The 25,881-nt window shown below is 43.5% G+C and overlaps 1 protein-coding gene across 2 annotated transcripts in view; it reads right to left on the reverse strand.

The window, feature by feature from the left end:
- The window catches only part of CTIF (cap binding complex dependent translation initiation factor), a 175,690-nt gene that overhangs the window by 15,610 nt on the left and 134,199 nt on the right, over positions 1 to 25,881 (reverse strand). For both annotated transcript variants that reach the window (XM_087958673.1, XM_087958674.1), the window contains exon 10: positions 2,984 to 3,139. In XM_087958673.1, the coding sequence (XP_087814799.1) occupies positions 2,984 to 3,139 (156 nt within the window). The remainder of the gene's footprint in view (positions 1 to 2,983; positions 3,140 to 25,881) is intronic.

Here is a 25,881-nt window from a genome sequence, read left to right on the forward strand (position 1 = left end):
TGTTGGTGGAATCAGAGAGAAGGCAGTTTTAACAGAGTTGGAAAGGGACCTTAGAGGTCTTCTAGCCCAACCCCCCTACTCAAGCAAGAAACCATATACCATTTCAGACAAATGGTCGCCCAATCTCTTCTTAAAAACCTTCGGGGTTGGAGGAACCACAACTTTTGAAGGCAAGCCATTCCACTGATTGATTTTTCTCAATGTCAGGAAATTTCTCCTTAATTCTGGGTTGCTTCTCTCCTTGATTAGTTTCCACCCATTGCTTCTAGTCCTGCCTTCAGGTGCTTTGGAGAATAGCTTGACTCCCTCTTCTTTGTGGCATCCCCTGAGATATTGGAACACTGCTATCATGTCACCCCTAGTCCTTTTTAAAAAAAATAACTTTGGGCTCTAGGAGATGAACCTTGGTTAGGTTTATCACCTAAAGCCCACAGAGGGGCTGATGGTTCTTTGGAATTTATATCTGCCTCCATCATCTGCCTCCACCAGGGTCCATCTATACCAGTGACAGTCATGCTTGAAGAGTCCTCAGATGTAGTAAGTTTCCAGCAAAAATGTTATAAATTGAGGTCACATGTCTATAAATGCTATATATGACCATAAATGGTGGCCAGATGCCCAAAATACGGTCACGTTACCATGGGATGGGATGCTGGCCATTGGAACGTTGATTCAGAGCATAAGAAGCTTTTTTTTGGGGGGGGTCTGTTGTGTCTTAGCGGACAACCAGCTAAGTAGGAGCCAGCAGTGTGCAGCCGCCGCCAAAAAAGCTAATGCAATCCTAAGTTGCATTAACAGAGGGATACAATCGAGGTCAAGTGAGGTACTAATACCACTCTATAAAGCCTTAGTAAGGCCACACCTAGAATACTGCATCCAGTTTTGGTCACCACACTATAAAAAAGATGTTGAGACTCTAGAAAAAGTACAGAGAAGAGCAACCAGGATGATTAAGGGACTGGAGACTAAAACATAAGAAATGATTGCCGGAACTGGGCCTGGCTAGTCTAGTGAAGAGAAGGACCAGGGGAGACAGGAGAGCAGTCTTTCAATATCTCAGGGGATGCCACAAAGAAGAGGGAGTCAAGCTATTCTCCAAAGCACCTGAAGGCCAGACAAGGAATAATGGATGGAAACTTGAACAAGGAGAGATTCAACCTGGAAATAAGGAGAAACTTTCTGACAGGGAGAACAATCAACCAATGGAACAGAAGTTGCCCTCGGAAGTTGTGGGAGCACCATCACTTGAGACCTTCAAAAAGAGACTGGACTATCTATCAGAAATGGTGTAGGGTCTCCCGCTTAGGGAGGGGGTTGGACTAGATGACTTACACGGTCCCTTCCAACTTTGATTATCTGTTATCTGTTATCTGAATGGTCACCAAGTGACCAGTCATAAATCAAGGACTAATGATGAAAGGTTTCCCTTAAATAAAATGCTTGGTGTTGACCAAGAAAGGAATGTTGTGTTCTAACAAATGTTCTTTTGCCACGTTTATCTATATTTATTGAGTGCTATAGGAATCCTCCTCCTCTTTTCTGGCAATGGAGTCCCCAAATATTGTCTGAAGTGCCCCGCAATTTTATACATTCTCGATTGAGATCTTGTAAGAGAGGAGACCCCAAAACACAGAATTTTCCAGAGCTGACAACGGCAGGCAAATTTGCTCCCTTTTTTTGTCTTTGCCAAAAGTGCTCTGTGGACAGTGATGGATAGTAAGCAAGTGTTGTGGCCCATGGCAGACTTGAACAATGAGGAGGTTGGGGAGGAACTTGGGCGCGTGCTGAAGTCTGGGGAAGGCTCTGACGAGTGCTCTGCATCGGATACAGAGAAAGAGCCAGGGCCGTCCGACATTTCCCAGCTACCAGACAGCCAGCTGCCTTTGGAGGCTGAGATAAGTGGGGAGGAAGAACAGCTGGGGCCTGTTCCAGATGCACGTATGCACAGAGCTGTTAGGAGAAGAGAACAATGGAGGACAAGGAGTCGACTTGGGAAGCAAGGCACATGTGGACGCTGAATGGCCCCTCCCTGGCTGGGATATAAATAGAAGGAAAGGGGAGTGGTTGTTGTAGGAGACAACAGTTCGTCTTTCTAAAGATTTTGCCCATCGTATTTCGTGCCACAGAGACTGCTTGCCAGAACTTAATGTGCAGCCTTTCAGCCTTGCAATTATCGCAAAGAACTGATAAGGTCTGTTACTGCAGTTAACTCTTGGAAGGACTATTGCCTGGACTTTTCCGTGTGTGAATGCCATTAATTCACAGGAGATAAATAAAGAGGTTTTTTTTTTTTCAGGACAAGGAGTCTGTTTCTTCTCTCTGCTAAGGCTGGGTGTCATGCCCCTGTTGAAGTCTGACTCTGAGGGAGAGGAGGAACAGCTGACAGGGAGTGGAAGTGTGGCTGCGGAGGTTGTGGAGGAGGCTGGGCAGTCAGAGGAAGACCCAGGCCCATCCCCTCTCCATCCTAGGGCACGCAGGGAGGAAAGGATGAGACCTGAATGGGGTGGTCTACGGGGGAGGAAAGGGCCTTGATCCTCTTCATGGGCTGCAGCTGTGAGAACTGGTTAAAAGGACGGACATGCATATGGGCCAGTGCTGGAAACAAAGCGTGGAAATAGCTCTAGTCTGTCATTCCTCTCTGAGTTTGGCGCCCTTCCCAGTGTGTGTTCCGATATCCGTGAACGTCTTCAAGCCCTTATCTTGCCTGGTTCCCTTAATTGCTTCAGTGTGGTTTGTGTTGTTTTTACTCTTTATAATTTACAGGCATTTTTGGTTTAAATGGCATTTCCTCCTTTTCGTAACTGCTTGTGGAAGAGTTTTTTTTTGTCTCCGATCAAGGATATTTGGAGCTTTGAAGCAAAGTGAAGGAATAAAAGGGGCTTCACCTGTTTTTGTGACTGTGTTTATTTTGTATCCCACCCTGGGTCATCAAATTGGGTCAGAACAGCAAGGAAGACAAGCCCCCCCCCCCAACCCGACTCACCTCCCTGAGGCAGGTGTAAATGGGGCAGACCAGAACGCGGAAGGGCTCCCCGGTGCTACTCCGCATGGTGCCGAAGACTTCGCAGAGGAAGGTGATGAAGCCCAGCCAGCGTTCCACGTCGCTCTGCTGCAGCTCCTCTCGCCTCGTGAAATCTTTCTGCACAAAAGGAGAGAAGGCACAGGAAGGCAGAAGATAAGTCAGAGAGCAGCTGCTGGGAACAGGGAAGAGAGGACCTCCCTCCCCCACAAAAAAAGGAAGAGGAGGTCAAAAGTGGCCCTTTTCAGAATCCAAATTTTACACAAAAGTCAAGGCTTCAGCCGGTAGCATCCTACCTCACCAGGCGGAGGTGTGTGATCAGTGAGAGTTCATCTTTCTGAATGTTTCCTTTGGTGAAATAGTATTTTTTTTTTAAAAAAGTCACAGTTGTAGAACCAGCAGAACAGGGAGGAGGTTGGGTTGGAACCTGTCACTCTGAGATGCCCTTGGAAGAAGCTTGGAACCGGGCAACACCTGACTCCTAGGGACAACTTCTTGCCTGTTTCTTGACAGCATGATGGGACATGGGTGGTATTGAATGCTGGGGTGACTTTAGTCTAGTCAACAGCCCTGGATTCCCAGGGGGACTCTATCCAGGCTCTGACTGGATCTACCTCTGCTTCGTTTTCAAAAATCACCCACTGGAGACCTTCAAAATATAGGGCAATAAAACAAGAGCACACAACAGATACAAACTCAGTGTAAACCGCTCCAACTTGATTGCAGGAAGTACGACTTCAGCAACAGAGTGGTCAATGCCTGGAATGCACTACCTGACTCTGTTGTTACATCCTCTAACCCCCAAAACTTTAACCTCAAACTATCCACTATTGACCTCACCCCATTCCTAAGAGGTCTCTAAGGGGCGTGCATAAGTGCACCATCGTGCCTACCATCCCTGTCTTATTGTCCCCATTTATTCGTACCTATTTCCTGTATTCTTACTCATGTTTATACTTAGATCTATTATCTTGTAAGCGATTGACAAATCAAATAAATAAAACATTATATATAAAACTCTTGACACACAACTGTTCATTTAGCAACCACTCCAAATTACAACAGCACTGAAAAAAAGTGACTTACAACTAGTCCTTGCACTTACAACCATCTCCATCCCCACAGTCACGTGGTCAACGTTTGGGGTCTTGGCAACAGGCATGAGTTTACAATTGGTTGCAGCACTTTCCCAGTCAGCTTCAGACAAAGCAAAATCAATGGGAGAACTGGATTCACTTCATGATTGCATGGTTCTCTTAACATCTGTGGTGATTCACTTAAAAACCATGGCAAAAAGGTTGTAAAATGAGGTGCAATACACTTAGCAACTACTTTGCTTAGGAATGGGAATTCTGGTCCCAAATGGTAGTCATACATTGAGGACTACCTCTGTATCTATGTGTAGGTAGGTAGGTAGGTAGGTAGATGGGTGGATGGATGCACAGACAGACAGGCAGACAGACAGATGGATAGACAGAGAATTTACATAATTTAAATAAAAACAAAAATATAAAGAAGAAAGAAGAAAAAAGAAAAGAAAAAGTGCTAGTAACAGTAAGATAAACATAGAAACAGTCAGATAAACAGTAAGATAAAGGAAGAAAAAGGAAAAAGGAAATCAATGAAGCAGTTTCTGATCTCCTTTACAGCAGCTACAACAAACGTTTTCCATTTTTCCCACTTTACACCATCCCTTTCTTCCCATAGTCAACCGTTTTAATCAGACTTTTAATCCAGAAATCTCCAGTTCAGTTTTATCAGTGTTCAGCAAACAAACTCATGAAAGTTTTCCTATCGTTCATGAAAAAAAAAATACTCCTTGTTCTGTCTCCCACCAAACAGGTCAGTTTTGCCATTTTGGCAAACTGCCACCTTCACCGTCCACTCTTCCTTGGTGGTGGTGGTAGTGAAAAGAATACAGCCATCTCTAAAGATGTCACCCTCCCAGCTGCAACATACTTGTGGTCGCAGTTGTTTTCTGCTGCTGGGACAAACTAGCCAAAGCTTTATCCAGGAGATATTTTCTTCTCCGGTTCCCTGCCTGGGATTCAGTTTGGCTGCTGGCCTTTGAAAGAAGCGTGGCTAATTTCTACATGCCTCTGTTTCCTCCTGTATTTATTTCTGAAAATGCAAGCCTCCGAACTGAAGCTCTGCCAACCAGCAGCCGCCCTGTTCCTTTAAAAAAAAAAAACTACCCTGGCAGGTTTTTGGGGTGTCCAGCCAGCAGCAACTACCCCCAGATTTTTCCTCCCTTCCCCACCACCAAATTCTGTACCTGTGCATTTGAAGGCTTTTAATTGGAAAAAGAGACCTTTTTAATGTAAATTCTCTTTCCATTGCTGTTGGTTTTGGCCCGCTTTTTTTGCTGCAGTTTTTTCATCCACTAGGTTTAGTTCCATTTTTTTTTTTTAAAAAAAATGTGACCTTAAAGAATTCTAAGCTGCCATGGGAAAACTGTCTTCTGAAAAAAAAAAAGCTTTAAAAAAAATATACTGGATATTCCTTTGAAATGCAAACTGTGGTTTGAGAGAGAAGATTTCAACTTTGGCAACAAGAGAAGGAGCTGAATTTTTCCTTTAGTGAAAAGTTATGAACTGAAATTGTTTGGTGAAAACAATCTAACCCAAGGCTCTTCAAACTTGGCAACTTTAAGACTTGTGGACTTCCAACTCCCAGAATTCCCAAGCTAACATGACTGGAGGAGGAATTCTGGGAGTTGAAGTCCACAAGTCTTAAAGTTGTCAAGTTTGAAGACCCCTGATTCTAACCTTATGGAGGAAAGTGTGCAGTGGGGTAACCCCAAGGCTCTGTCTTAGGCTCAGTGTTCTTCAACATCTTCATAAATCATTTAGATGAAGGAATAGAAGGGGAATTCATCAAATTTGCAGGCGACACCAAGCTAGGGGGAATTGCTAACACTTTGCAAGACAGACTTAAGATTCAGAAGGATCTTGACAAACTTCAGCATTGGGCCCCAGACAAAAATAATAATAATTCAATTCAGTGATGAGAAAAGCAAGGCAGGAAAAACCAAATGCACAGGTACAGAATAGGTGGCACCTTGCTCAATAATGGTAACTGTGAGAAGGATCTTGGAGTCCTAGTGGACAATCACTGAAATATGAACCAGCAGTGTGCTGCAGCTGCCCAAAAAGCCAATGCAATCCTTGGTTACATCAACCCTGGGATAGCATCAGTGGTGGGATTCAAAATTTGTTATTACCGGTTCTGTGGGCATGGTGTGGTGGTGACTTGGTGGGCCTGGTTTGGTGGGCATGGCAGGGGAAGGTTACTGCAAAATCCCCATTCCCTCCCCACCCCACTAACCTCTTTCCAGCTCTGTTCTCCTGTGCAGGGCAACCAAAGAAGACCCAGACGATCAGCTGGGACTCAGTCAGAGGCAGAGAAGAGATGGAGGCGGGGGCAGTCAGAGGTGGGATTTGCTGGTTCTCCAAACTACTCAAAATTTCCGCTACCGGTTCTCCAGAACTGATCAGAACCTGCTGAATACCACCTCTGGATAGCATTAAGATTGTGAGAAGTGATAGTACTCTTTATTGAGTACTGGAATATTTACTTTTTCATTTTATTCATTTATTTATTTGATTTGTCAATCGCTTACAAGATAATAGATAGAAGTATAAACTTGAGTAAGAATACAGGAAATAGGTACGAATAAAAGGGGACAATAGGACAGGGATGGTAGGTACAATGGTGCGCTTATGTACGCCCCTTACAGGCCTCTTAGGAATGGGGTGAGGTCAATCGTGGATAGTTTGAGGTTAAAGGAGTGGGGGTTAGAGGATGTAACAGCAGAGTCAGGTAGTGCATTGCAGGCATTGACCACTCTGTTGCTGAAGTCGTACTTTCTGCAATCAAGTTTGGAGCCGTTTACGTTGAGTTTGTATCTGTTGTGTGCTCTTTATTTATTTATTTATTTGATTTGCCAATTGTTTACAAGATAATAAGTATAAGTGTATACATAGTTGTGAATACATGAAATGGGTACATATAAGAAAAATAAAGAATAAGAGGAAACAATAGGACAGGGACGGTAGGCACGTTGGTGCGCTTATGCCGCCCCCTCTTGTATTGTTGCAGTTGAAGATGAAGTAGTCATTGACTGGTAGGACATTGTAGCAGATAATTTTGTGTACTACTTGGAATACGCTGGCCACCATGATCCAAAAAAAAGATACTGAGAATTGAAGTTCAAATGAGTTACTTGTTTTGTATGATTTTTTTTTAAAAAAAAGCTTGCCTAAAGATTGATCACAAAGTGGAACATGATGCGTTTTTACCAATTATCCTTTTGCAAGCTATCTAACCAATATTAATAACCCAGCGGTACAGGTTCTGAAACTTCAAAAAAACAAAACAAAAACCCTCAGTATTTGAGATTGGCTCAACTGCACAAAGGTTCCAACTATAACTGATCTGTTTGGACTTGCCAACGTGATTCACAACCAGGCTATGCTTTAAAGGCATTTTTCCCAACCTGGCCTGGGATGGGAAGCAACTCCTAACATTCCTAGCCAACCTCACTAACGTTTGGGAGAAGAACAGGTAGACTTCAACTTATGGGCTTGCAATGGAGTTTGACATTTCTGTTGCTAAACGAAATTGTTAAGTGAATTTTGCCCCGTCTTTCTTGCCCTAGTTGTTAAGTGAATCACTGGAATTGTTAATTGAGTAACACGGTTGTTAAGTGAATCTGGCTTCCTCATTGACTTTGCTTGTCACAAGGTTGCCAAATCTATCTATCTATCTATCTATCTATCTATCTATCTATCTATCTATCTATCTATCTATCATCTATCTATCTATCTATCACATGACTCCAGGGCACTGCAACCGTCATAAATATGAAACAGTTGCCAAGCGTCTGAATTTTGATCACGTGAACATGGGGATGCTCATAAGTGGTCGTAAGTGTGAAAAAACAGTTCTTAAGTCACCTTTTCAGTGCTATTGTTAAGTTCGAACAATCATTAAATGAATGATTATAAGTTGAGGACTACCTGTATGCAAAAGAAGAAATCAGAAACTCTAAGTCAGTGATGGGGAACCTTTTTGGCACCAAATGCCCAAAGCGCACGCACACATACCCAAACTGCAACACGCATGCGCCTGCCACGTGTGTGCCCTGCCCCCCCATGCATGCGCAGCAGAGACCCAAAGATTAGCAGGCCTGTGGGAGGTGCGTGCACATGCGCGGCGGAGCTGAGCTGGGGCGATGATGCGCGTGCCCATAGAGAGGGCTCTCTGCATGCCACCTGTGGCATGCATGCCATAGGTTCACCACCACTGCTCTAAGTATTGCTTTTTTGTGTGTATGTGACTAACTACTGTCGAGATGGTCTTGGTTTTTTGGTGTGTGTGTGTGTGTGTCATTCTGGGACTTTGCTTTGACAATTCCAGGGTTGGGACCAGAGGTGGTATTCAGCAGGTTCTGACCAGTTCTGGAGAACCGGTAGCGGAAATGTTGAGTAGTTTGGAGAACCAGCAAATCCCACCTCTGACTGGCCCCACCCCCATCTCTTCTCCGCCTCCTGAATCCCAGCTGATTGGCTGGGTCTTCTTTGGTTGCCCTGCACAGGAGAATGGAGCTGGAAAGCAGGTTAGTGGAGTGGGGAGGGAATGGGGGTTTTGCAGTATCCTTCCCCCTGCCAAGCCTACCAAGCCAAGCCAAGCCACACCCACCAAGCCACGCCCACAGAACCGGTAGTAAAAAAAATTTGAATCCCACCACTGGTTGGAACCCCATCTACTCGAATCCCTTCATAACACAAACCAACAATTTAACACACCAGAAGCTATTTCCAACGCTTTTAATGTTCTTGTTTCCTTATTTGTAGCTTGGTGATATACCCTACCCACTTTTTCTTACAGTACAATTTGGTCTGCCTGGCTAAGAGCTGTATTTAGAATTATAGGGCTGGAAGGAACCTTGGAGGTCTTGTAGTCCAACCCAGGGGTCCCCAACCACCGGTAACCGCCTGCCCAATGCAGGAGACCTTATACCACTCCAGACGAATGGTTGTCCAATCTCTTCTTAAAAACTTCCCGTGTGATGCAGCATCCACAACTCTGGCAGGCCAGCTGATTAATTGTTCTCACTGTCAGGAAATCCCTCCTTATTTCCAGGTTGGATCTTGGATCTTCCTCTGAGGAGCTTCCACCCCAGTGCATCTTAGTTATTTTAAGGCAAGCATGGAATGCTGATAGCAACATGAAAGAGACATGAGAAGGAAATCCTTTATTTTCCCTCTGTTGCTTGGTGTATTATTCTATGGGGAGTCCTTCAGTTGGTGATATGCTATCTATAATTTTGTATCCTCCACCCTAAACCTAAAATGGTAGTGCAATTGTCTAACTTAGAGGTCCCCAAACTTAAGACTTGTGGACTTCAACGCCCAGAATTCTCCAGCAGCTATGCTATGCAGCCAGCTATGCTGGCTGGAGAATTCTGGGAGTTGAAGTCCACAAGTCTTAAAGTTGCCAAGTTTGGGGACCTCTGGTCTAACTTGTCACAGTTCACTTTTTATAACAGAATGAAAATATGGAGAGAGGGGATCTGTACGAAAACACAGAAAAAGAGGAAAGCCCCTTTGTAATGCCATATAGGTATTCTTTGCTTTACAACCAGGATCACATAGGTCGTTGTGGTTGTTAAGTGGGTCACCATGTCCCTGTGCCCAATTTTATGACCTCTTTTTGATGGTCGTTATGTAAACACCATGGTCATTAAGCAAATCTGTTTTTATCCAATGGCCGTAACTGGAAGTAAATGTGGGAAACCAGAGGGGGAAAAAAAAGACTGAAAATTGTGATCATAGGATGCTGCAAACAGTTGTAAACGTGAGCCAGTTACCAAATGGCCAAACCACAATCATACAACTGCAGGGAGGGAAGGGGTGGCTGTTGGAACTTCAAAAACAGGTTGTCAGGATTCCGGTAGTCACCCCAATTAAATAATGAGTCTCGAGCCAAACTTTCAAACTCTAAAAAGGATTTATTGGGCGTTAACATGTCACTGCCTGAGTGTAGCTGACTCTGAGGCACATAATTCACTGTCACCCTTGACCCTGGTTTTCCCCCACTCCTCTGGGTGTATCATAATTCATATTCTCCAATGGGACACGTCCATAGCCAAGAGTCATCAATCATGTTGTCCACTTAGATTTTTGCGCAGCAGAAACTTCAGTCACCTAGTTACAATCTCTGAAAAACTATGTATGGAATGCACTTTTGATTTCCAAGCTGCCGCACTGCTCTTTCGGATCCCTTTCCCCCTCCCTTTCTGTTGGCAACTGTAAAATGACCATTGAAATGTTTTATGAGTTGACACAGGTCTTAAGTGCCTTTTTGCGGGTTGGTCCATCAGAACTCCATTTTCCCATTTTGAGACAGAAAAAGTAGACTTTATGTGGTTTCCAAAACACCTTTCCCCAAAAGCCAGAAATTCCGTCTTCTATTTGTCACGCTTTTCATTCTATGCAGCCTCGGCCACCAAAGCATAATTTATACCAGAGAAAAAAGGATTGGGAGAAAAAGACAAATTGTCAGGTGCAAATAACCAGGAGCATTTGTTAAGTTTGAAGTACAGCAGAGTTTATTATTGCTGTCCCTAATACAAGAATCTAGTCAACTAATGATCAAGACTAGCTAAGGGTCAATGGAATTCAAGGATGACTCCAAACTGATGACATGCTTAATGCCGCCTTCTAGCTCAGCCTGCTCTTCTATACAAATCTCAGATTGAAATTCCGAGATAAATGAGTCTAATGTCTCAAAAGGTTGAAGAATGCAGATGTTTACCCTGATCTTATGAATGTGGGTATGAACAGGAATTTGAGTTCAGTAGGGCAGGTTCAGGGGACAAAGTGTCCCAGGTCTTTGCAGACTGGTGTAGCTTTGATGGGACTGTCATAAATCTCATGGGAAAGATGAAGAATATCTAAGAAGAGCTTTGTAAAATGCAAAAGGAGGTCATCGCTGAAATCTCACTATTTCCCCCCCCAAAAGCAGAAACCACCAATGAGCAATGGTGTGTTGCATTCCAGCATCCTTCTAAATCTAAGATCTAATCAGATGTTTTCACTCACTCACAGAATGCAAAGGAATTTAGCTATGTTTAATTTAGGCTGGATTAAATCTTTGATGATTCTGTTATTTCTAAAAGTTTTTTTTCCCCAAAAGCAAGTCATTAATTGTCCTAACCCTAATTATGAAAAAAAAGCTTAATAAGCTTTTTTCATTTTAAGTAATAAAAATGAGAACATTCTGTGATTTGACGATTGTGTTACTTGAAGAGTGAGCTTTAGTGTGGCCAGCAAAAAGCCTTCAGATAGGAAAAATATACCTTCATTTATTTATCCCTTACTGCATTTTCATGGCCCCTGATTGATTTTTCAGAAGCTGCTGTAGGGTTGGCCAGAGAACTGAGAATATGCGACCTCTTTGTATGTCAGCTAGCAATACATGCTTGCTTTCCACTATTTTAGTCTCTTCTTAATGTCAGAGGGTTAAAAAAAGGGGGGAAAAGCCAGATATTGAGTTTCCAGAAGTTTGCAGGCAGGCATACACACATGCTTGAGAGAAAAATGGTTAAAAACAAAATGCAAATTCTACATGGTGGAAAACTCCCTTGGGGCTACACAAAGGCAGGAGTGCAGGATTACTTAGTTCTAATTAAGGGTATTTATTCCTTTTCCAATTACAAGGTTTTGAAAGAACTTGTTTTATCAAGGGAGTTCATGATTAAGGATAAAAAGGAGGAAAGAGAGACAGGTATGGAAATCCGAGTCGAAGCTCACATGATCAGGTAGGAACTCAAGCAACCCATTTGTTTTCAAGCTTTCTCCAACTTCCAAGAGGACTGGAAACTCATTTTAAGCAGAGAGAGAGGAAGAAGTACTAATTTTTTTCTTTAAAAAAAAAAAGGTAAATAAAGGCTCAAATCCCTATGCTGTAACTGCTGCCTTCTAGCTGCAAACAGTTTTAAAGACGGGGATGTGGTTCATTGGGAACACACATGATTCTCTTTCAGAATCACCAACATTGGGGCCCCTGCAGAAAAGCAATAGGAAATATTAAGCAAAAACAAACAAACCAGAATTAAGGGCATGCCATAAAAAAATTGGGGGGGAGGGAGGAATAAATGAGTTTTAAACCACTCTCCATACTTTTCTATCCTTGCAAATTATTTCCGTTGTGGCACAAATCTCTTCATATTTTTTGTGAATCTTCCTTAAAGGTTCGTATGAGTTTTCTCCTGTTTTTCACTGTTCATTTCCAAAGTGTTGTGTGACTGTGTGTGTGTTTGTGTGTCTTCAGAGTGCTGCAGGGGGAAGGTTGTAGTTTGTGCCATAATTGGAGTGGGCGTTTATCCTATGTTGAGGGAGTGTTAGGGTTTGCAAGGGGATGCCTTAAAGCTTTAGGTACCACATGCGCCAAACACCACCTTCCGGGCAAAACCCTGGGGAAAATGGTGTGAATTTTTCGAATATTTTCAAGAGATCAAATGCATGGGACTCATCTTTCCCCCCTTTACACATTCCAGAACACCGAAGTGGCCCTCATTTCTAGCTTGGCTCATTCCAAGTGAGTGTATTCTGGAGCCCTCAAAAGGGATTAAAGTAGGGCAGATGCAGTCCATGGGTGGTGCACCTACAAGCTAGAGCAATTCTTAGGAACAAAGATTCCTTACAGGGCTTTGGAAAGCATCGGGAAAACTGTTCTTCCAAATTATGGGGTTGCGAGCTGTCTGGGACGAGCGATGGTTATCAGGAGAGGGTGAGTCATGCCCATTGCTACAGCTCTTTCTGAAGGACTCGGTTGCCAGGGCTGGGCTTAATTCTCCAAGGAATCCTTGAGTCTTACACAGCACTTTGAGTATGTTCAAAGCACTCGGCAGATACCTTTGGCTGTCCTCGAATCACCCTGCAAGGTAACTCACGGCTATCTCCCACGGCATCTCAGGAGATCCAACCTTGCCCAACTTTTTGAATCTGATATTAGGGAAGAGTTACAGACTCCCTCGGATTCCAGAAAATGCCTGCTATTGTTATAATACGTTGACTCAACACCCCAAAGAAAGTGGTTTGTGCTCCCCTGTAGGGCTCAGAGGCTTCCATTCCCTGATCTGGGGATAAGTTTGGGAAGTTGGGGAGAACCTGACCTCAAATGACACCAGAGGGAAATCTGAGGCAGACACCTTCTCCGGCCGGCCTTATTCTCCCAAGCTGGAATTGTGCTTTTTGGCTGCGCTAGAAGATTTTAATTTTATTTTAATTTATTTGATTTGTCAATTGCTTACAAGATGACAGGTATAAGTATAAACATGAGTAAGAATACAGGAAACAGGTATGAATAAATGGGGACAATAGGACAGGAATGGTAGGCACGATGGTGCGCTTATGCACGCCCCTTACAGACCTCTTAGGAATGGGGTGAGGTCAATAGTGGATAGTTTGAGGTTAAAGGAGTGGGGGGTTAGAGGATGTAACAACAGAGTCAGGTAGAGTATTCCAGGCATTGACCACTCTGTGGCTGAAGTTGTACTTTCTGCAATCGAGTTTGGAGTGGTTTACATTGAGTTTGTATCTGTTGTGTGCTCTTGTATTGTTGCGGTTGAAGCTGAAGTAGTCATTGACTGGTAGGACATGGTAGCAGATGATTTTGTGTACTTCACTTAAGTCCAACTGTAAGCGGCATAGTTCAAGGTTGTCCAAGCCCAAAACTTGGTGGTATAGGGTATTCTGTTGCGAGCAGAGGAGTGTAGTACTCTTCTCGTGAAATACTTCTGGACTCGCTCAATTGTATTAATGTCTGACACACAGTGCGGATTCCAGACAGATGAGCTGTATTCAAGTATTGGTCTAGCAAAGGTTTTGTAGGCCCTAGTTAGCAATTCAATATTATTGGAGGTAATATTGAAAGTTGAAAACCAGACTGTATAGAGACTGATGGATGCAGAAAAAGAAATTGCTTCCTGTTCCAAGCAATTGTTTCCTGTTCCAAAACCGCTGTCGTTGTCTTCCCTCCCTTCTTGCAGACAGAAAAGACCAAGTGAGACCAGAGACAAGGGAACTGATTGTTGCTCAAAAGTTTTCCAGAGCAGGGGCAGTGAAGCCTCTGAGCATCTCCGCCGCACCATAACAACTCCTAGTCTGCTTCACACACCTTTGCCACAGTGTCAGGAGAGACTTTGCAGAACTGCATGATCACCAAAAAATGCACCCAGTAGTGTGCTGGAGCTGGTCGATACCGACTTGCAAGAGCTGACAGTTAAATTTTCTGGAATTTGGGGAGCTAATTAAGAGCAGAAGTGAGCCATGATGGCCGGGGCATGTTGTGTGTCCTTTGTGGTGTAGTTGTGGCTGTGGAACCAGCAGTATCAGTGAGGCCTGGAGGTGTTGGGAGTTGCTTGGCAAAATGACCTTTGGGGTGAAGGTAACTACAAAAGATATACAGGTAGTCCTCGGCTTATGACCACAATTGAGCCCCAAATTTCCGTTGCTAAGTGAGACAGTTGTTAAGTGAATCTTGCTCCCATTTTATGATGTTTCTTGCCACAGTTGTTAGGGAGAATCTCTGCAGTTTTTAAATTAATAAACATGGCTGGTAAGTGAACCTGTCTTCCCCGTTTGCTTGTCAGAAGGTCACAAAAGATGATTATGTGGGACACTGCAACCTTCATAAATGTTGGGTGGGCAGGAAGATGGCTAAGACGGCTCCTACTAGCAGTTCACAGAGAATGTCTATAGTTATTGCAGATAGCTGTTTTAGTCTGGCAAGATTCTGTCTGTAGGTGAACAGCAATAAAGAAACTAGTCAGAATAACTCTACGTGTTGCTCTTGATTCTCAGAGATGACACTTAAGCGAACAGGATAGATAGATAGATAGATAGATAGATAAATAGACAGACAGACAGACAGACAGACAGACAAATAATCTATCTGTGTGGTTGCTAGGTGCCCAAAATTACTTAATGGCACATAACAATCAATCCATTTCCTTTGCAGAGAGCTGGTTGTTAAACATTTACTAGCATACCACTGCGTGCACCTCTCACAGATCTAGTCAAATAAATCATAACTGGGATCCAAGAAAGAAAATAAATGTATAATTTCATTGCACTTCCCCATTGCATTGGGCTGGTGATGCCTGCTTATGAGAAACAGAGAGACCTGCCCAATTAAACCTGTTCCTACAATCCAGAAAATGAGATTTAAAACAACCTTCATGCTTCTCTGACAGACATAAATAAATGGGAAGCTTGGGGGGGAAACCCCTCCACGATCAGCAATGGAAGCTGCTTCTTATAAATCCGAATCAGGCTGAGGGTGGGGTTTTGTTTCCAATCCAACAGAACTGGGTTTTAAAAGTGAAAATAAGAGTTATACATGCAACGTGTTGCCTTTGGTGGGCCATCTCCAGCCCCTCAAATCACTATTCAAAAAAAAAAAAAAAAAAAAAAGCACGTGCTTGATTACATATAACAGCAAAGTTATAAATAAGAGAAAAGCCATTTTATATAATCTCTCTCTCCCTCCCTCCCTCCCTCTCTCTCTCAGATGGACACCTAACATCAAAAACATCATCAAAAAAGCACAACGAAGAATTTTCTCTCTGCGCCAACTCAGAAAGCTCAAACTGCTCAAGGAACTGCTGATCCAGTTCTACAGAGGAATTATTGACTCTATCATCTGCACCTCTATAACTGTCTGGTTTGGTTCTGCAACCCAACAGGACAGACACAGACTTCAGAGAGTAATTAGGACTGCAGAAAAAACAATTACTACCAACCTGCCTTCCATCGAGGACCTGTATACTGCACGAGTCAAAAAAAAGAGGGCTGTGAAAATATTTACAGACCCCTCACATCCTGGACATAAACTGTTTCAACTCCTACCCTCAAAACGACACTATAGAGCACTGCACACCATAATAACTAGACACAAGGACAGTTTTTCCCCGAACGCCATCACTCAAATAATTCCCTCAACCCTGCCCAACTATTTACAAAGTCTGCACTACTATTACTGTTAATCTTCTCATTACTCCTTATCACCCATCCCCTCCCACCTGTGATTGTATGACTGTAACTTTGTCGCTTGTATCCTTACGATTTATATTGACTGTTTCCTAGTATGATTTGATTGCTTATTTGTACTCTATGACTGTCATTAAGTGTCGTACCTGATGATTCTTGACTCTTGATGAATGTATCTTTTCTTTTGTATACACTGAGAGCTTATGCACCAAAGACAAATTCCTTGTGTCTCCAATTACACTTGGCCAATAAAAAGAATTCAATTCAATTCAATTCAATTCTACTCTACTTATTCTAATTTATTTATTCTATTCTATTCTATTCTATTCTATTCTATTCTATTCTATTCTATTCTATTCTATTCTATCTCCTGTGTGCATACTTATATGTACATGTGTGTGTGTGTTGGACTAGATGACCTCCACGTTCCCTTCCAACTCTGTTATTCGGTTAAAAGATGTTCTTTCCGAGAGAGGAATTCAGGCACAACACCCTATTTATGAAAATATGTATTATTTCTCTTTTGAGACAATGGTTCTCCCAGGTGTTCTGCAGACCAAGTCCAAGGAACATTTTTTTTTTGATGCATCGTCTGTTCATACACCTCCAACATCTACCTATCAAAAAGTTTGCTTTGATGCAGCTCTCGTCTAGGAGAACTTTCTCTGGTCCAGTGTTCCCTTCCATATATCTGTCTCTAGACAAGTCACAAGGCACCAACATGTCTGGGGCACTGTGGCTTAGAAAACCCTCTTGGGATGAAGTGCAGATCTATCAGTTCCCAAGATGTTCAGACGGATACTCGGCAACAAGGGACAAACAAAAAGAAACAAATCTTCAGCTGCTGTAGGCTAAACCTCACGGCCTCTTTCCTCTTTATTTTTTCAACAGGAGGGTTGAAAAATATTCCAAATCATAGCGGATTGAATGGGCCCTTTTGAGTCATGGCGGATTCAAAGAATCACAGGGGAAAAAAAATCTATCTATCTATCTATCTATCTATCTATCTATCTATCTATCTATCCTGTTCTAATCTCTTATATATTCAAAGTTTTTGGCTATAATCACTATTCAATTATTATATTACAATTGAATTTCCAGAATCACAGAAAAAATGTTTCTTTCTTTCTTTCTTTCTTTCTTTCTTTCTTTCTTTCTTTCTTTCTTTCTTTCTTTCTTTCTTTCTTTCTTTCTTTCTTTCTTTCTTTCTTTCTTTCTCTCTTTCTTTCTGTCTCTCTCTCTCTCATTCTCCCTTGTTCTCTCTCTCTCCCTCTTTCTTTCTGTCCAGTCCTAATCTTCTGTATACTCAAAGTTTCTCACTGTGATCATTATGCAATTATTACAATATTACAACTGGATTCAAAAGACCACAGAAAAGACCTCTACCTCTCTATTCTATCTACCTCTCTATTCTCTCTCTCTCTCTATCTATCTATCTATCTATCTATCTATCTATCTATCTATCTATCTATCTATCTATCTATCTATCTATCTATCTATCTATCTATCTATCTATCTATCTATCTCTATATCTATCTATCTATCTATCTATCTATCTATCTATCTATCTATCTATCTATCTATCTATCTATCTATCTATCTATCTATCTATCTATCTATCTATCTATCTATCTATCTATCTATCTATCTATGATCTATCTATCCCTATCCTAATATTTTGTATACTCAAAGTCTCTACCTGTGATCGTCATCCAGTTATTACAACATATTCTACCTCTTGCTTCTTTTAAGTCCTCTTCCATTCGCTCTCTCCCCCCCACCCTCTCTCTCTCACACACACACAAGCCTACATATTCATTCTCTGTGTCTTCTTTATTCGGCCCAGGAGCCAAGGAGTCTAGTGAGTGCCGTCAGGTCAGCAAAAACCGAGAGAGCAAAGGAAACTAAAAATGTCCGAGTGAGCCCTGTTTGCATTTGGCATCCCCTTTGCAACTTTTCCAGCGGGGATTAATCTTTCACTGGACAGACATAATTTGACGCAAAGTGCCAAGTCCACAAAATGCCATCCCTCCTGGTTTCCTCCCTTTAGCAATCTTGGGAAAGTTGTGGTGGGGTGGGGTGGGGCTGTCATGGCATTTCCCCCTCATGACCTGTATATTGGGTGGGCGTTCCTCCCCAAAAAGGAGTTGAAGAGCTCAGCTGCCCTCCTGTTTGATGCGTGGCTTAATTTCTCCTGGGTTATTTTTCTCCTGGATTTTTCCTTTATTTGGCCTCCCCTCCCTCAAAGGAAAACCAGCCTTCCCCATTAGGTTGTAGCAGGAATCCCCAAAGATGCATTTCCAAAAGGCAACTGGGCTTTCTTGGTTTTTTTTTCCCCCTTGAAAATGTGAGTGAAAGGGATTCAAAGGGAAAAAAACTTTTTATCTGAGAAGTGAAAACACGATTTGGATGATTAAGAATTTCTATAGACTGGAAGCTGAAGGGGTAAAGGGGTATAGCCTTGATATAATGCTAGCTTTTCCCAATCCAGGCTATCTCATCTGTGGGTCTTCCAGGATGTTTCACTTATCTAGGTTAGGGTTTGGTTGTTGTTTTTATTATTGCTCCTCCTCCTCCTCCTCCTCCTCCTCCTCTTCTTCTTCCTCCTCCCCTCCCTCCCTTCTTTCTTTTCTTCTTTTCTCCTCCTCCTCCTCCTCCTCCTCCCTCCTCCTCCTCCTCCTCTTCCTCCTCCTCCTGCTGTATGGAATATACTCACTACTTGTCTGTAAAGCTGGACAGCCTTATCAGACGTCATATCACTCCCCACCCTCCCGTAAGATTGGGGAAAAGTTAAACATTTACAAGAAAGCATTTAGCACCAGCGAGATTGGCAAAAATGTACCCAAATAGGAAATCAGAGTGCTGGAAATGCAAGCAGAAAGATGGAACATTTTTTCATGCATGGTGGCAATGCCCCAAAGCCAGAACATATTGGATGAAGGTACAAAAAATGGCTGCAGGAGATAACAGAACATCGAACAGAACTTAAACCCGAACTATTCCTACTGGGAATAATTAAAGGGAAATTTAGCAAACAAATTCAATACATCACATTGCATATAATAACAGCAGCGAGGATAATTTTTGCGCAGGGTTGGAAATTAGAAAACATACCGTCCGAAGAGGAGTTAATACAAAAAACATTAGAATCTGCCGAGATGGACAAACTTACAATAGAACTAAAAGGCAAGAAGGAATCAGAATACTATGCAGTATGGGATAAATGGTATAAGTGGATAGAACATAGGAATAAAGATTAATGTATAGAAATAAATGTAAATATATGTAGCATCTATGACACAATACTGTTAACAATGTAAATAGAGATGTGTAATTTGGGGTGAAAAAAACAAAAAAAAACCAACCAAGAAAGCCATCCATCCATGGTTAATCTCTCTTATCATTATAATACCCATATAAGGTGGGCTAGATTGGTCAGGGCTTGCCCAAGACCAACAGTCAAAGATATGGCAAAGAGCAACAAAGATGCTAAGGGGCCTGGAGGCTAAACCATACAAGGAATGGTTGAGGGAGATAGGGATGCCTAGCCTATCAAAGAGAAAGATTAAGAGGGAAGAGGATAACTGTCTTCCAGCACTTGAAAGGCTGTCCCAGAGAAGAGGGGTTGGGTGGTCAACTTATTATCTAAAGCACCTGAGGGTAGGGCAAAAAAGCAATGGAGTTCAGAGGGAGATCCAACCCAGAACTAAGGAGACATTTCCTGACACTGAGAAGAGTTAATCAATGGAATAGCTTGCCTCCCAGAATGGTGGATTCTCCATCACTGGAGGCCTTCAAGAAAAGATTGAACAGCGATTTCTCTGGGATGCAATGAGGTCTCCTGTCCCGGGGAGGTGGGGTTGAACCAGAACACCTTTAAGGTCCCTTTCAGCACTATGACTCTACGTACTATGTTCTGATAAACTAGAGGTCTCCAAACTTGGCAACTTTAAGACTTGTGGACTTCAACTCCCAGAGTTCTGGGAGTTGAAGTCCACAAGTCTTAAAGTTGCCAAGTTTGGGGACCCTGTGATAAACTTATAATAGCAATGAATGCTAGTATACTGCTCTTTTAACTAGGATAGCCAAATGGCCATGGCTGAGTCCCATCTGCCAGAAATACCTCCTCTAATTTTAAGGACACTGGCTCCCATCCAGTGTTAACTATCAGCAAAGCATCTAGTTGTGGATAAATATCTAGTTGTGGATAAATATTGTGGTTTGAGGTGGGAATGGGCTTCCTTTCCCACGGGGCATATATCGAGGTACCTGGTACTCATCATCAGGAGGTGTGATGAGTAACAAAAATCATGGGAACCAAATAGAAGTTTCCCTTAAGGAATAATGTCGTGAGTCACAAGGCAGCCGACAACGACAAGTCCTAGATTATGCGTTGAATACCAAACAAATAATGAGCACAAGGACAAAACATAAACATGCATCGAGTACCAAATTTGATGAGTTTCAAAGCAGTTGATTACCAAGGTACCACTGTACAATACACCAATCTGATGAAGCACATCACACATAAACAAGCTCAGGGAAAATTCAACATTTGGATTCTTCATCTGGAAGGATCCTAAGCGACCAAAGGATTTCTGGGGGAATCTTGTTGAGATTACTACCAATCAAAGTGGACAGTACTATTACAGGTACTTTTCAATATCTTCATTAATGACATAGAGGAGGGAATAGAAGGGGAACTTGCCAAATTTGCAGATGATAGTAAGCTGGCAGGAATAGGTAACACCCAAGAAGATAGGCTCAAGATCCAGATGGATCTTGACAGACTAGAACACTGGGCCCTATCTAACAAAATGAAATTCAGTGTAGAGAAAAGTAAAGTCCTACACTTAGGCAAGAAAAACCAAAAGTATACATATAGACTGGGTGAAATCAGGCTCAATAGCAGTAACTGTCAGAGGGATCTTGGAGTCTTAGTGGACAACCAGCTAAATATGAGCCAGCAGTGTGCAGCAGCAGCCAAAAAAGCTAATGCAATTCTAAATTGCATCAACAGAGGGACACAATCGAGATCAAGGGAGGTACTAATACCACTCTATAAAGCCTTAGTAAGACAACATCTAGAGTACTGCATCCAGTTTGGTCACCACATTATAAAAAAGATGTTGAGGCTCTAGAAAAAGTACAGAGAAGAGCAACCAGGATGATGAGGGGACAGGAGACTAAAACATATGAAGAACGCTTACAGGAACTGGGCCTGGCTAGTCTTAGTGAAGAGAAGGACCGGGGAGACATGATAGCAGTCTTTCAATATTTGAGGGGCTGCCACAGAGAGGAAGGGGTCAAGCTATTTTCCAAAGCACCCGAAGGCCAGACAAGGAATAACAGATAGAAACTGAACAAGGAGAGAGATTCAACCTGGAAATAAGGAGAAATTTCCTGTCAGTGAGAACAATCAACCCATGGAACAGAAATTGCCCTCGGAAGTTGTGGGAGCGTCATCACTTGAGACCTTCAAGAAGAGATTGGACTCCCATCTGTCAGAAATGGTGTAGGGTCTCCTGTTTGGGCGGGGGGTTGGACTAGATTACCTACAAGGTCCCTTCCAACTCTGATTATCTGTTATCTGTTAGGTGGATTGTTGTTCTGCCTTGGAGCAAGGTAGCTTCAGGTGACGAACATATCAAGTCAAGTCAAGATCCTCTTGAAAACAGATCTTCCAACACAGATGATCTATCTTCCTGATCTATCCCAAAATTTTTTTTTGTGGCAGTCAGTTCTCTAAGCCATGCCAATCCCAAGAAAAGATCTTGGTATCAGCAAGCTTTTTAAGCCTCATGGCCTCTGCTCAAGTTTTCCTGCACATACCTGCCAGCTGGTTCACAGTTTCAGAACAAGAGCCGGTCATCTAAAACGAGGCAGGGTGTCCGTTATCACATACACAAGAGCAGGCCAGAGCCATCATCTGCTGAAGTTTGCCAAGAGTCCACATTCTTCATTTAAGCTTCACACTTCCAGGGCGTCTGCTTTATAAGGCCAAGGTGCCAAGGAGTCTATGGGGAGCAGCCAAAATTGGAAAGAGGGTGGTGGGAGAGCATCTAAAACTGCTGGGAGGTGGTGGAAAAGGGAGCGAAGGTGTCATTCACACACATACGCAGTGTGGGGTTTTCCCATCTTATTTTTTTCTGACGATTTGCTGCAGTTTGTAGAACAGGGGTGTCCAATTTTGGCCACTTTAAGACCTGTGGACTCCAACTCCCAGAATTCCCCAGCCACAGTATAGTTGTGTGGCCATGGAAAAAATGAAGTTGTATGTATTGAAATTTTAGCGTAGCTGTAGGACTTCCTCTGACAGACTGGGAAGGTTCTGGTGGATATCTCCATTTCAAAAATTCCTCATGGAAAGCACCCAGGGACCAGTTTAAAACTCTGCCTGACGTTTTTGGAGACGGCTGATCTTTTGCCAAGAACAATACAAAGGGACATTACTCATATTCATGTTGACGGTTTTGATAGCAAGAACAGACAATGACATTTTTTCCATCTGCTGTGTGTCTGTAAACAAACACACATGCATACTCTCACACATACACACACCAGCCTCCAAATGCTAGGCAGTGGGCACTTGCTAAAATAGTTCTCTTTCCTTTTTTGCTGCCCAAGCTTACGCTCACATATGATTCATTTGAAAACACTTGCTTCCCTCGTGGCAATCTCTGCCCAATTTCGGACCCTCAAAAGAATTTATTTTCGGGTTATTCTTGTGCCTACAAATTATCTTTCTGTATACATTGCCCATTAATCCCGGCAGTTTTATTGATACACAAAGAGGGTAGGCTTCTCAAAGAAATATGTGTAGTTATCATGCATACCTCCTCTTTAATGAGTTGATATAATGAGCACTGTCGGGCTTTAGGCCAGACTCAATAATAAATCTCAACTTTGCAAACCCTAATTGTGGCGCTCAGGAAGCTACTGAGGACAGAAGCTCATAGTTGCAGTAAAATTACTTTATTATAGCAATAGCACTTAGACTTATATACTGCCCTATAGTGTTTTAAAGCACTCTCTGGGCGGTTTACAATGTCAGCATATTGTCCCCTAACCATCGGAGTCCTCATTTTATCGACCTCGGAAGAATGGAAGGCTAAGTCAACCTTGAGCCGGTCAGGATCGAACTCCTGGCCGTGGGCAGACTAAGCCTGCAATACTGCATTTTAATCACTGCACCACCAGGGCTAAAAAAACAACCTGAAGCTGCATGCACACTGAAGACCTGCTTTCTGCAGTCCAGGTAATCCTCGATTTACAACAGTTCATTTAATGTCTGTTTGAAGTTACAACGGCACTGAAAAAAAGTGACTTATGGCCATTTTTTTCCACACTTACAACCGTTAGAGCATCCCCAGCATCATGTGATCAAAATGACAACTTTGACAACTGACTCGTATTTATGACAGTCCCACTGTGCCAGAGTTATGTGATCTTCTTTTGTGACAAACAAAAGCGATGTTCAAGTCCCACCTTAGGCACGGAAAGCTGGCTGGCTGACTTTGTCTAATCCGGGTGTCAGTAACCCGCAGCTCTGGAGCCACATGCGGCTCTTTGGGCCTTCTGCTGTGGCTCCGTTGGGTAATCCCACCACTGGCTGGCCCCGCCCCTCACCCTCCCCTCCCAGTCACTCCATGCCTGCCTGAGAAGGTAAAACACAAAAACAGAAGTGAGGGAGGGAGGGAGGAGAGAGAGAGAGAGAGAGAGAGAGAGAGAGAGAGAGAGAGAGGTAAAACAAAAAACAGAAGTGAGAGGAGGGAGGGAGGAGAGAGAGAGAGAGAGAGAGGTAAAACACAAAAACAGAAGTGAGAGGGAGGGAGGGAGGGAGGGAGGGAGAGAGAGAGAGAGAGAGAGAGAGAGAGAGGTAAAACACAAAAACAGAAGTAGAGGGAGGGAGGGGAGGGAGGGAGAGAGAGAGAGAGAGAGAGAGGTAAAACACAAAAACAGAAGTGAGAGGGAGGAGGGAGGGAGGGAGAGAGAGAGAGAGAGAGGTAAAACACAAAAACAGAAGTGAGAGGAGGAGGAGGGGGGAGAGAGAGAGAGAGAGAGAGAGAGAGGTAAACACAAAAACAGAAGTGAGAGGGGGGAGGGAGGGAGGGAGGGAGGGAGGAGAGAGAGAGAGGTAAAACACAAAAACAGAAGTGAGAGGGAGGGAGGAGGAGAGAGAGAGAGAGAGAGAGAGAGAGAGAGGTAAAACACAAAAAACAGAAGTGAGAGGGAGGGAGGGAGGGAGAGAGAGAGAGAGAGAGAGAGAGGTAAAACACAAAAACAGAAGTGAGAGGGAGGGAGGGAGGGAGGGAGGAGAGAGAGAGAGAGAGAGAGAGGTAAAACACAAAAACAGAAGTGAGAGGGAGGGAGGGAGGGAGGGAGGGAGGGAGAGAGAGAGAGGTAAAACACAAAAACAGAAGTGAGAGGGAGGGAGGGAGGAGAGAGAGAGAGAGAGGTAAACACAAAAACAGAAGTGAGAGGGAGGGAGGGAGGGGAGAGAGAGAGAGAGAGAGAGAGAGAGAGAGAGGTAAAACACAAAAAACAGAAGTGAGAGGGAGGGAGGGAGGGAGGGAGGGAGGGAGGGAGAGAGGAGAGAGAGAGAGAGAGAGAGAGAGAGAGAGAGAGAGAGAGGTAAAACACAAAAACAGAAGTGAGAGGGAGGGAGGGAGGGAGGGAGAGACAGAGACAGAGACAGAGACAGAGAGAGAGAGAGAGAGAGAGAGAGAGAGAGAGAGAGAGAGAGACCTATTTCCTACAAAAACACCAGGAGCCACAAAACCTGGGTGGGAGTCTTACTGGGTGGGAGTGACGTTGAGTTGGCCACGCCCACCCAGGTTTTGAGGCTCCCGGTGTTTTCTTTTCTGTGGGAAACGGGTCCAAATGGCTCTTTGAGTGTTTAAGGTTGAAGACTCTTGGTCTAATCACTAGGACAGGGGTTGGCCAACCTTTTGGACCTCAGGGACCACCATACTCATAATTTTAAATCTTGCGGACCAGAGACCCTGGGAAAATCCCCCCAAAAGTCTGCTTTTTCGACTGATCGATCATTCTTTATTTGAGATCTTTTGGCTTCGTGCAAGAGAAACAGCAGAAGTCTTTCTTTCTCTCCCCCAAACTCCGCCAGAAATGAGTCTTTGCTGGCACAGGAGCAGGAGGCCTTGCAGGATCCCAAAGACTCACTTCTGGCAGAGTTTGGGGGAGAGAAAGTAAGACTTTTGCTGCTTTCCTTGTGTGCAGCCAAAAGCAGAAGAAGAAAGAAGCGGAAAGAAGCAGCCCGGTGGCCAGGCCAGGTGCGTGGGGCAAGTAGGGCAAGTTCCCCTCCTCCGCCCTTTCCCCCCTCCCCTCACAAGCAACACAAGCCTTGTGTTCCCACGGGCCATGTGGGAGGCACAGCCTTGTGTTTCCGCACAGCCTGGATTAATTGCTTTGGGGGTGACATTTCTCTGCGGACCACCAAAATTTTCTCGCGGATCACCAGTGGTCCCCGGCCCACTGGTTGGCGACCACTGCACGAGGAGACTGTGAGTTCTAATCCCGCCTTAGCTATTGAAACCCAGCAGGGTGACTTTGGGTATTTGCCTTGTATTTGATCGGGAACTCCAATCGAACAAGGTGTCTGTCCATGTTGCCTGGAAAGTTTCCTTAATGGTCTCATGATGCCGACAAGACTTTCACTCACCAGGGGTGGCGATCAAGCCGGCCTGTTTCCAAGCACTCTGTTTGCAACCAATTCCAGGGAAAACTCAATTAGTCCATGTTCTGCAAAGTACTTTGAATTACGTAAACCATTCTCATTAC

This window comes from Notechis scutatus, chromosome 2 (assembly GCF_049901735.1).
Source record: "Notechis scutatus isolate UNSWTSFEM ecotype Mainland chromosome 2, rNotScu1.2, whole genome shotgun sequence".
NCBI classification, from domain to species: Eukaryota; Metazoa; Chordata; class Lepidosauria; order Squamata; family Elapidae; genus Notechis; species Notechis scutatus.